At 44.1% G+C, this 12,691-nt stretch overlaps 1 protein-coding gene across 1 annotated transcript; it reads right to left on the bottom strand.

Annotated features, from left to right (window-relative positions):
• Nucleotides 1-119: 119 nt before the first annotated feature.
• Nucleotides 120-12,482, bottom strand: ZXDC (ZXD family zinc finger C). Its single transcript, XM_048070803.2, is given in 11 exon segments — nt 120-2,332; nt 3,377-3,478; nt 4,353-4,525; nt 6,287-6,371; nt 7,151-7,836; nt 8,165-8,335; nt 9,270-9,400; nt 9,516-9,594; nt 10,686-10,838; nt 11,337-12,375; nt 12,378-12,482. Coding segments are annotated over 11 exon segments (2,811 nt in total). The 3' UTR covers nt 120-2,245.
• Between the last annotated feature and the right edge of the window lie 209 nt (nt 12,483-12,691).

Genomic DNA, 12,691 nt, shown 5'->3' with positions numbered 1-12,691 from the left:
GTTTTGTTACACATCAGTAACTCCAGAAAAGGAAAAAACAAGCTATATAGAAACCAAGCTGTTGACCGCTAGCTTTATGTCAGATGCATCCATACAAAGAACACCACCCAGTGACAAACTGACCATAAAAAAAAAAGCTTTATTAACCCTTTTGCACCAGCAGTTCTTCGGGTATCCATTGCCAGCAATGGACTTCAAGCCAAGTGATCCAATTTTCGGCCCCCAGAGGTTAGCGCTTTACATTCATTTACAAAGCTGAATGAGGTACATTTTCAGAAGTATAAAGATTCAGTTGCAAGTCCCATAAAAAGATGGAGTGTTCCTTGGCCATTTTGTTAGATTAAGAACTGGTATGGTCCTTGAAAACAGATTAACACAGGCAATGGGAGCTTGAGGAGTTTCAGCTTCCAGAGAGAGCACAGTGACCACTAGGAAAAGCACCAGTAGTCCCTTCAGCATGATTCCTCCTCAACCCTTCTACCTCTCAGGAGTGGATTCCACGCTGTGGTCACAGCCATCGAGTATATCCCCTACCAATTAGCTTGGTTTCGAAACCCCACCTGAGAGGGTTATGAGATTCCCTGGACATGTACTGTAAACTCGGGATGAGAGGAACAGAGAGACTTCAATGCTCAGATAGTTAAGCAAAAGATAGAAAAAATAAAAACTGGTTCAACCAGAAGATAAAATACTGCCTATAAACCAGGACCTGAAGTTAAACGTAACCTGTATGCTCCCCCCCACCCCCTCCCATTAACTGAAAAAAGTATTTTTCTGGACACATACATAGTTCAAAAGGCACAGGAAGTAAAAGCATTTCTGAATGACCTCGTGTGAATTCAACATCAGTAAAACTGTAAAATAAATAAATATGTGCAAGGTTAGAAAGATCACAACGTTCTTCTGCATGACATAATCTTATTTCATAAAAAATATACACATACGTGCATACACACACCTCATTGAGAATAAAAAACAGTACATACACCCTTTTATCAAATTCCTATACATAATTTTATAGGCATTCAGTACATTACCATAAGAAACATTTAAATTGCCACCTTAAAATGTAACCAAATGGTGGTTTTTTTTCCCCCTATACAACCCTAAACGTACTTAGGTGTCTGCAATTCAATCCAGATAAGTACAGTACATACAACCTCTCCCCCCACCCCCCGGCAGAAACTGCAGCTTTTCAGCGGAACAAATCTTACTAGGTAACAATTCTTTTCCCCTCCCAACATATTCTAACAACTGCATATTCTGTAAACCAGACGGAAGCTCCACGTGCATGTGATACTCTGTGATATCAATAAAGAAAAAGTGTTAACAGTGTTCCATTAAAAAAAAAAAAAAGGGTAGTGGCCAGTTTACAGCTAACTTGGCAGCAGTTCATAGATGAGAGATAATCAAGGTGCTTAAAATTTACGTGACGGTCAACATCTCTCCCAAAAAAGGGAACACAAAGATAAAACTAACCTCTCTCAGACACTGTTGGAGTCTTAGCTAATCACTTACAGTGAGTACAGTTCTATTGCAGTTCTTTTTTTCAAGTTTTGCTGGAAGAATTCAGCAGATAATTTGGGATGCAGGAGCAAGGAAAGGGAGAAACTCAACATGAGCTACAAACTGATTCACAGCTAAGTTAACATTTAGAATCTAGCTTGCTAAAACAAAGACTTTAGAGCATTTCATTTTCATGGTGTAGAACATTAACTTTGTTGTATGTGACATTTTATTCCAGTTTTCTGCCAAAACACAGGGGCCAAAACAATCTGTGTGTGTGCACGCGTAAAATACTTGCAAATTTTAGCTTTTAATTCCTCAATGCCACTGGTTCCAGCAGGAGACCAATGGAAGGGAAGTCTGAACTGTCATAGGCAGGTTTATAAATTTGTACTTGTTAGCTGTAGAATACTTGCTTTCCTGTGAAAACAGTAAATATTACCTCAGTTTGAAGTTTAATACAGTACTTCTCCCTGAAACAACACTGTACAGCAGCCTGCCTCAGTCTCTGTGACCATTAGGCAGACAGGTTATACTACACAGGCACATCAAGTAGGATTTACATTTTTTAAAAGAAAATCTTTCAGCTGTAACTGTCTTTAGCAAATTGCAAAGAGTGCAACCATAGTCCAGTACTCCTAGTTTTCATATTTTCCTTGGAAAAAGACCCACACAGTTACCTCACTTTGTCAAGACATGATTGCCCAATTTGTTTTCAAGTAATAGTTCTTAATAATGGTCACTCCAGATCCTGTAAGTTTATTGTGCTTCCAGTGAACTGAGAGTTATCAGAACCTGCATCATCTTCAGTGGAATTGTGTGGCTCCTGTTAAAGCAAATAGATAGCATGAAGAGTTCAGTGGTGCTCTAGATGCTCTTAGTGTTTATCACTAAGACTACCTTGACATTTAACCAAGATCGGAGAAATGCTTTTAGCTGTTTAGAGGAAACATAAAGCTCTCCTACTTTGGGGACCCACTCAGACAGTGCCACTCCAGTTTTTCTTTGGAAAATTTTGCACGAATATTACTAAGGGAGATAAAATTTAACATCACTGACTATTTGCTTTTCCCCTGTTAACTCTCTACCACAGCCAATGATCCTAGTACTCCTGCACTTCTACATTTATCATAGTAAAGTGCTTCTCCCAAATACAAAAAATTATTTTCTATATCCAAGACACACACACTTGGTAAGAATACTGCATGGCAGAGTTTAACAAAACCATAGCTCCACAAGGTCAAGTAGAAAATCTGGTCTATGTATGTGCTAATCACTCATTGCTGCTTGGTTCTCAGCTGCTCATATTCACTGACAAGCAGCTTACCGGAACAGCAGATACCAAAATATTCATGCTAGCAGCAAGACACTGAGCCATATGAAGCTTTCGGCATTCAAACAACTAAATTTCCACTGACACTGAATAGTTAACAAGCAATAAAACCAAGGATTGCAGAAGTGAGCAGACTTTAATCTAACAGCCATGCCCATATAAACACCTCTTTGACATCTAGGATCAAGATTTTATTGCCCACTTCCCACCCTTCACGTAGCCTGTTACAGATCAGAATATCAATTCTGATCCCCTTTCTTGACCTACTTAATACCTGCAGAATGGGATCAGGAAAACAAGAATGGGGCACTTCAGTAATAAATTAGTAATGCCTAGTTATTCATTAGCAGAGGAAGAAAAACAAGTGGCTATGATGCGTCACAGGTTGGTAACACACACAAGATAAATCTTGCAGTGCAGTTCTGAACTCCTAATGGAAAATGGGGTATTTCCATTAGGCAGAACATCAGGGTTCACAGTAAGCTATATTCACTTCCAAGCAAGCCAATAAAACCCAACAGCTTTGACATGCTGTACCTGAAGTATGTGAACAGGTAAATCCACTGTAAGCTGAGAATGTGATGAGGAGGACTGCGAGCTCAGTTGAAAGGGTAAATCTCCCTCTCCTGAGGGATCATCCTGTGAAGGCAGAAGCATGATGCAATTACAAGACTCTGAAGCATCTCGGCACAATACAGCAAATTTCACTCAACCTTAGAGTCTTAAAAGATCTGATAAAGCAACTGCTCTGTACTAGTATAAAGCCTAAACCCACCGAGATATGTATAAAGCTAACTACTACTTAAATCCAAACCTAGAAAGACAGAAAGGAAGAACTCTGCCCATAGCTTCCTCCATACTGAATATCCTTGTTAGGAATAAAGTGGAACTTACCTTCTCTCTGGATAATACAAAGATATGCACCAGACCAAAAATGTACTGCCCAACATGCTCCACTAACTAGCTCACATGGATTATTAGGCATTTTTAGAAAAAAAGCCAAACTTTATTTCAACAGTTTAGAGGAATACCAGTTTTAGATGAAACTTCATTTTGCAGGAAACTCTTCGTGTCAGTTTTATTTACCTTGTATATGTGACAAAGATGGAGCAATGCAAGAATTTTGGTGGAAGGTAGGGACAGGAGTGGAGGTGGGTTGTCAAAGGGAAAGACTTTCTTTTTTCAAAGAGGAAAAAGTCCAGCTTAAGAAGTTGAATAGGATGCTCCCTACAGTCTGGCCCATATGGTCCAGACTGGACTGAATGTTAGCACTAAAACAAATAAAAATATCTTATCCACTTGTGCAATGCATCGGGGTTCTGGCCCCAGCTGTTGCATGACTGAACCAGCTGTTCTCAGGCACATCTAGACCTCTCTAAAGCCGCATTTCATATAAACTTCCAGGAGAGTATTTCTCCAGGGACAGTCATACCTGAGTTCACAGTCAGATTTGTCTATAAACGTGCTAGTTCAAGTGACAGAGACGAGCATGTTTATCCTCTTCGACTCTTACCTGAAGAAGCTGAATTTGCACATACTGTGCTCCAGTGGCAGGGTCCCTTATTGTCAGCCCCCCATTTGGCAGAACAATGTTGCCACCCAGTCGACTGCCAGTATTGGATGACGAAAAGTTAGTAGGGCTTACTTTACCACCTTTGCTTTTCCTCTGACCAGAGCCAGATGCCCCTGAAAAAGACAGTTTAATATTTAGATAGTCAGAAGCAATTTGCCAAAGTTTCTTGCTAGCATTTTTCAATTTTATGCAGTTAATTTACACTGTACCACTAATTAGCACTACATAGCAAATGCCTGGAACAGTGCAATATAATTAAGCACCATCTGATAGCTAAAAGGCCAGACAGCAATCAGCTGATGAACTCCAACTGCTGACTGAGCAGTTATCTTTCAACATGAATGCCATTAAAACCACATCACAAATTGCTAAGCTTAGGGCTCTCCCCTCTGGTAGAACAGAAATACCAGCACATTTGTGGAGTTATAGAGAGGAATTAGGAACTAGAAGTGCATTTTCTATTTTTAATTTTGCAACTCATTTCCTGAGACGTCATGTACACAATTTTTCCAAATCGAAAAAAAAAAAAAAGCATAGTGAAGCAATGAAGCTCGCATACTTCCAGATAAAAAAAACTGAAGTACTGTTAGAATAGGCTACAGAAGTACACCTATCACCACCTTAAGAATTATTTTCAGCTTAAAACAAGATGAACCAGCTTCTTTTATCAAAGGCTGAAAACCACAAACGTAATCAAAATAAACATAAGGATACAAAGAATAACCAGATGACAGGATTATTTTTTGATCTATAGTAAATAAAAGGCTTTGGCAACTTCCTTTTAAAAATAAATTTCTCTCCACAATTTTTATTTAGCCTAATTAGAAATACAATCACATAGTAGCATTAAGGCAGTAACAGCTGGTGAAAAGTTGACCGCTGGGAGTCTTGAGTAAGAAAGGAAATAGGCATTTTCTGAGGCCATTTCATAAACAGGTACAGATTAAGTGCAATCATCTGTTTAAACCAATGTACAGAAGATATGTTTGATGATACGAACACACTTAGAACTAACTTCATAAAGCAGCTATCTTTTTGCATGATGATTCACTGAACCAGACAATACATGCAGCTATAGCTTTTACAGATACAGAAACATGATAGTGCCCAATTCAGAACTAGTCCCTTAACTTACCTTAAAACTTACCACCTTTATTTTCAGAGGTAGAAGAGGCAGCAAGGAAGAACTAAACTAGATATAAACGTATAAAAGACCACACCAGCCTCAAGGGTAGGCATAATTCAAATGCCCAAGTCTGTGCAAGCCTAGAGAGTCAAGGAACACACTTGATCTGACAAAGTAACTGGGTACGATCACATCAGACAGCTTTGAGTCAAGCTACTGTTTAAGATAAAGAGGACACGTCTGAAATTATGACCTAAATTTCACCCTGCTCTCTACAAGACTATAATCTAACAGAGAGGTTTGAGTATTTCTGGATAACTGAAGAAATCAATTCCTTAACACTACCTACACAGTGTTACTAAGTGAAAAACAGAAGCTAAAGAAATCCAGCTGATCTTTTCATTGTCTGTACAGAATAAATGAGAACCCACAAGGTAAGACCAAAAGCGACCATAGCTTTTTGTTTGTTTTAATAAGAAAAATCAACAGCAGATGAAGAGATGGAAGCATCATATCTTTTTAACAATCACAGAACATAGGGTGCAAAATTCTTTGTAAACTGTGAATTTGATATTCCACAGAATGTGATTTTATTATTAACAAATGGTACACCATAGGCACAATTATTTTAACTACCGATAAATGGATGGGTTAGTTAAGAATGTACTCTGATAGCTGCTCCCATTTCACTGCCAAAACCCCTAAATACTTGTGTTTAACAAATTTAACAAAATGAGCGTCTTCTCACCTGTGCTGCTCCCATTCCCTTTCTGTTTTCTTTTCTTGGCTAGCTGAATAGCTCTGTAGTCTGTTCTCGCAGACCCACTGCTCTCCTGAGGGGAGAAATAAAAAAAAAGGCAAAGGGTGCAAAGTGTTTTGAATGCAAGAACTAACCAAGACAATGAGAACAGACTGAGTTCCCAGTCATGGTTATCTTTTATATTGCAAACACTTGAATTCTAGTTTCCCATGCTGTTCAGATTAGGGTTTCAATAACTTACCTGCATGTACTTAATATCTGGAGTTCAACACAAAAGGAAGTTAGCTCTGTATTTGTAAGCTTTTAGATTTTAACATGGTAAACATCACAATAGAAAGAATACTTCATGCTGTAAGTAAACAGGCTTCCAATAACATAATAAAGCAGAAAGGAATGACTATTTGAAACAGCTATGGGAATGAGGACTGAGATGAATATGTTTCAGTTACTCTCCTAACTTAAATCTTTCCCTGCAGCTAATGTACATGAGATCATCTTGTATGTTACATGTACTTGTAATGTACATGAGAACATCTTGTTCTTGGGTTTTCTTGTACATCCCATTTCATCCTCAGATGGATGGATATTTTTAAAATCCCTTATTTTGAAAGGTTTTCCCTTCACTCTCCCCACCAGAATTGCAACTGTTCTTAAGGGAACTTATCACCATTCTGATTCTGACAACACACAACTCAACATAACATTCTACATCCTTCATCCAATAAAAGCCAAAACACATCACCTGCAAACTCCAAGAAAGGAGTCTGCCTATAAGGTGTAAGTAGCAATGGATATCCCCAAATTCAGGGTGTCTCACTCATCTAAGGGTAAATGAATATAGCTACCGCATACCAAAAATGAGCTGCCAGTGACTGCGCTAAGATCCATTTCTTTCTGAGCACTGTAGCTTCCTGGAGGGTTGGAGAAAACAAACTGAGTCACTACTTTGCTGCCCTCTTGCTGACCAACAACGTCCGAGCTGGGAAGCAAATTCCGTTCAATTTTAGTTGGCGTAAGTAACTCAGGCACGTTGGTACCACCAAGGCTACTAGAAGGAGTCAAAGTGGCTGTGTCAATTGTTAAATTATTGCTGGACGTCAAACTGTGCACATCTTGGCTGGAATTCCTCACTGACAGAGACGCTAGCGAACCCAAGGCTTCTGCGTTGACAGTCTGTACATCATCCAAATTTAAAGTGCTTTGCTGTAGAACTGTTGTGCTGGTTCCCAGCAAGAGAGAACTGTCCAGGCTCTGCGGCATATCACTGCTGGCCACCAGTATCAACGGATCAACTGCCTGACTTAAAGAACTGTTACTGACAGGCAGGTTTCCTCCAAGAGTTGAGCCTACCGAAGCAACATCTATCGTGACTATTCCAGAGTTCACTAACGCCATATCTGTTGCAATTCCAGAATTGTTACTTGACACGTTGGAGAACAGGGACACGAGGTCTATGTTGCTGAGATCACTTTGTCCCGGACTGGTAAGTTCGCTGCTGGGTGTGAGGGAGCTGGTTGCTTCAAGCTGAGTTAGGAGATCTGCAACAGAATACAGTTTAAACATCTTTAATTGCTAGGACAAACAAGGGAGAAAATGCTATGACTTATCAGGAGAAGGAGCTATTAGGATACAAAAACATGGATAAGAAAATGCACAAACAGACCATACTATCATCTGCTCTTGGGGAACACAGTGAAGATAAAACAGGAACAGTATACTAAATGCAACTAATCTTTCTGGGCAGGGTTCGGGCCCCTTTTCATAAGACAATGGGGATGAAAGAATATGAAAGATCAAAGGAGGAAGCTTTTAAAAACTTCTAGGTGTTCGATTACACCTTGCCACAGTTTGAAACAAATACATTACCTGGACTGAAGTTGTGCTGTTTGACCATGTGTGTCTTCATACTGTGTTTGGAAGTGAACAATTTATTACAGCTTGATACAGGGCAACGCGTCTTTAATGAGTCCACATCCTGAAGATGTTTTTTGGAGTGAATATACAGACTACTACGCGCTGAGAATTTTGCGCAACAGCCTGCAAAAAAGATATGGAAGGCTTTATAGATTCATCTAGCTTCAATTTGATATTTCTTTTTAGTGTCTTAACAAAACAAATCAAAAGAGCTCTGCAGACTCTATTTGTTGCTTTGCAGTGTCTGGACATATGTTTAGAGGAAATCAGAAGACAGCCACATATACACTTTCTTGTTTTACACTGAGGATATCTCAGCGGGTAGAATAGTTCAGCAACCTCGCTTCCAACAACACGAAATGCTAAATCATTCAGTGTAAAGTACATCCCTTCCTCACTACGGCATCTTAAGAGAAAACTCTTCATGCTGGCTGCTGGAAAAAAACATTAAAAGGAGAAACAATCACGAAATGGAGCTGTTTTACTTTATGAAGAAGAATATTCAAAATCAGACCCAAGACATTTACATTCCTGGAATCCTACTGAAGTGATGGATGCAGTGCTAAGAAACTCGGAGCGTCAGTTAGGTTCCCACGTGACCACAAACCACAACAGAAACCACTCACACGGCCATTCCAGCAGCAGAGCCTATCACAGAGCAACCACTGAACAGCCAAGACCACATCACAGCAACAAAATGGGGCCTTGGAAGTGTTGGATGGTACCACTTTTCACTGCTTTTGATGAACCAAGTCATAAATCTGAGCTGCAGAAACTGAGCATCAGAAGTAGGATTTTCCAGAATAAAGCAGTTTTTGTTTAGCATAAAGAAAAAAAAAACAACCTACAGCAAGAACCGCTGTTTTCTTGGCAATCCATAAATTTGAAAGTGATCACTCAAATTCAGTTACATCTTCTGTTTTACCTCTTCAATCTCAGTTAAAAGGCTGACTCTAAATTTCTCTGATCCTGTAACTAGCTTGTGTCTGGGGAAAAGCACACTACCTTTGGGCTATATATACACCAATTATCAGTTAATGCAAAAGCTGAACTGTACCTTCTACTGGACACTCAAATGGTTTTGTACCAAGGTGGGTTATGCTGTGGCCTTTCAAGTGTTCTGCTCTTGTGAAGGACTTCCCACAGCCTTCTACTGGACACATAAATCTCCTGTCATCTTCATGTTTCCTACAAAGGAAGGAAACCACCAACGGCAAGATTAAACCCGCTGTTTAACTACTGCAATAATAACGAAAAAAAAAAACAGCAAGTGACTTAGAAGAGCATAACCAGAAAAGGCTACCTTTTATGTCTCAGCAGCTTGGACATACTGGTGAATGACCAGCCACAGCCTTCAAAGTCGCAAATAAAAGGCCTTTCACCTTAAGCAAAGAAAGGTTACATTAATAATCTAATACCAAATTACACACTACTATCAAGAAATCTCAAAAGCTGCTTAAATTGAATAAGATTAAGACAAGAAGACTTGACCATCCCCTCAAGTAAATAATTTCTGAGTAGCGATGTCCCCTTCCCTCTCCTGAAGTCTGAATGTTGTTTAACAGAAGTACTTTGCCTTTTCTCACATGCACCTGGGAGCACAGATCATTATCAATCCATCTTATGCTTATCAAAAACCATGGTCCTTCCTGGTTTTGTGCTCTTTATGTTCAGCAGTCACGGTCCACCCTACCTTTCCTTGTTTGTTTTCTAAAACCAGACCTTCCCCAGTGTTCTCCTAATTTTCTCCCAAATACTCTTTGCAAATAACCCACAGCTATCTTGAAGGTGCTTCAATAACCAGTGATGGCATTGTTCTGAAAAGAAACATAACTGAAATGATGTTTTCCTGTTTTCATGACCTGTGACTATATGTTGATTACAGCACAATGAAGTACTTAAAGTTAGTTTACAACACTTCTATTAACCTTCACTTAATAAAGTGACGCTTCTTGAAACGCACTGTAAATCCATGAAACCAGGAAAACACAGGACAGCAGCAAGTACACAAAATTGTCTTTAAAATATTAAAATGCTAGATTTCAGCTCAGCAGTAGTCCTTCCAAGTCAGGAGTGCTTGCTTGACCTGAAATTTATCTTTGCACTGTTTCAAATCTTAGCACGGACATTTTACATGTTCTGAGAATCTTTTTCAGCATCTTATTTTGAACATGATTAGAATTTACATAATGATCTGAATGTCTACAAACTTGGGAATAGAGCTAGGATAATTTTTATGAACAAGCTCACATGCCAAAAGCCTTATCTCTCACGTCGATCGTTATTTCAGATTTGACAAGTACGTCCAGTGAACTCCTAGAATCCCAAGAATCAAACATTTTCACTGCCTTTAAGTAACTCATGTCTTTGTTCCTCTCTTCAAGACGATCAGCCTTTCCAGCAAACTGAAATTCACTGCTCACACATCATCTTCTACGTACTTCCCCAAGGTGCAAGGTGCCCCTGTGAATACCTGTGTGACTCCTCATGTGGATTTTCAGTCGGCAGGCTTTGTCGTACTGCTTGTTACAGCCAGGGAACGAACAGGAAAATTGTTCTTGCTCTCTAAAGTGGGCTCGGTTATGGGAGAATAACGCACTCACTGTGATGAATGTTCTTTCACAGCCTGAGGGAAGAAGGGAAACAGCGCATCAGCTTGATACACAAGTGGTTCAGGAAAGGTGTGTTGTTTTGTTTTGCTTTAGTTAGGGACCTTCATCGTCTTCCAGGATAGTACATCCAGACACACAGGAAAAAAAAAGAAAAACATAATCAAGGTTTGTGTTATTTGCATGGGTTATAGCTACTTAGACAAGGTGAGTGATCAGAACATGTAGAGCCCGGCCTAGGGCACATAGCCAAAGACCTGTGCTTCGACTTCAGGCTACCAAAGCCGTAAGGAAGGTGCCAAACTCCCAGACAACCGAGGCGGTGGGGAACAGGAGCCTGCTGGAGACCCAGAAGGCGACCCGAGGGGGAAGGCGAGGCGGCAGGGAAGAAAACCGAGCGGGGGCTGCGAAACAGCCAGCGGGCAAGGGCGGGAGACCCCATCCCCAACAGGTGCCAGCCCCACTGGGCGAGGAAGGGCCCGAAAACCCGGGGGACGATCGCGGCGCCGCCTTACCGGGGAAATCGCAGCGGTAGGGCCGCTCGGGCTCCAGGTGGCTGCGGCGGCGGTGGGCGGCGAGGCGGGCGGCGCTGGGGAAGCGCTGCCCGCACGCCTCGCACTTGTGCGCCGCCTCCTGCTCGTGGGCGCGGCTGTGGGCCCGCAGGTTGTACACGGTGGTGAAGCGCTTGGAGCAGCCGGGAGCGGAGCAGGCGAAGGGCCGCAGCTTGTCGTGCGAGTGCAGGTGGCGCCGCAGCTTGTAGGCGGTGGCGAACGACCAAGCGCAGCCCGGCACCGGGCAGCCGAAAGGCCGGGCCGCCGTCACCGCCGCCCCCCGGCCGTCCTCCTCCTCCCCCCCTCCGCCGCCGCCACCGTGCGCAGTCAGGCGGTGCAGCCGCAGCTGCTGCTTGCGGGGAAAGGCCTGGCCGCAGCGGGGCTCCGGGCACGGGAAAGCCGGCGGGGAGCGCGGCCGGGGCCCGCCCGGGGGCTCGGAGGACGAGGAGGAGGAGGTTGACGAGGCGGCCGCAGGAGGAGGAGGAGGAGGAGGAGGAGGCGGCAGCGCGGAGCCCGCGGCCTGCTGCTCGGCGCCGGGCCCCAGCGTCAGGACGCCGTTCTCGATGCGCACCACCAGGCTCTGGTTGTTGATGGTGATGGTGCCCGAGAAGGAGCCCTCCTCCTCCTCCAGCACCTCGCGGGGCGCCGGGGACGGAGGCTGCGGCGGCGGCGGAGGAGGAGGTGGTGGTGGAGGAGGAGGAGGAGGCGGCGGCGAAGAACCGGGGGCCTCGCCCTCCTCCTCCTCCTCCTGCTGCTGGTCTCGCCCCGCTTCCCCGCCGCCCGGGCCGGCCTCGGCGGCGCCGCGCACCACGTTGAAGACAAGCAGCAGCCCGTCGCTATCGGGCGGCGGCGGCGGCGGCCCCGCCGGCGGCGCGCAGGGGCCGGGCAGCGGGCTGGAGCCGGGCTCCGGCTTCTCCTCCAGCAGCAGCACCGGGAAGCTGACGTAGAGGCCGGGCGAGGAGGAGGAGGAGGAGGATGAGGAGGAGGCGGCGGCGGGGGCGGCGGTTGCCAGGCGGGCGGCGGGGCGGCGGGCGGCGCGGCGGGGCCGCCATGTTGGGCGCCGGGCCGGGCCCGGGCCGCCTCCGCGGCGGGCAGCCCCTGCGTTTCCATCTTGGGGGTCCCTGTAGCAGCGGCTGAAACCGGAGCCGCGGGGCGGGGCCGGCGCGGCCCGCGGGGAAACGCGGAGCGCGGAGCCGCGCGGAGCGGAGCGGGAGGCGCCGGGGAAAAGGCGGAGAGCGGAGTTGCGGAGCGGGGCCGGGCGGGAGGTGCTGCAGGAGCGGGGTTGGGGATGTGGTGCTGGCTGCCCTGCAAAGAGGCAT

The sequence above is a fragment of the Anser cygnoides genome, chromosome 10 (genome assembly GCF_040182565.1).
Source record: "Anser cygnoides isolate HZ-2024a breed goose chromosome 10, Taihu_goose_T2T_genome, whole genome shotgun sequence".
In the NCBI taxonomy this organism is placed as follows: domain Eukaryota; kingdom Metazoa; phylum Chordata; class Aves; order Anseriformes; family Anatidae; genus Anser; species Anser cygnoides.
The sequence above is the reverse complement of the archived record's forward strand: the minus strand, read 5'-3'. Positions and strand labels throughout refer to the sequence as shown.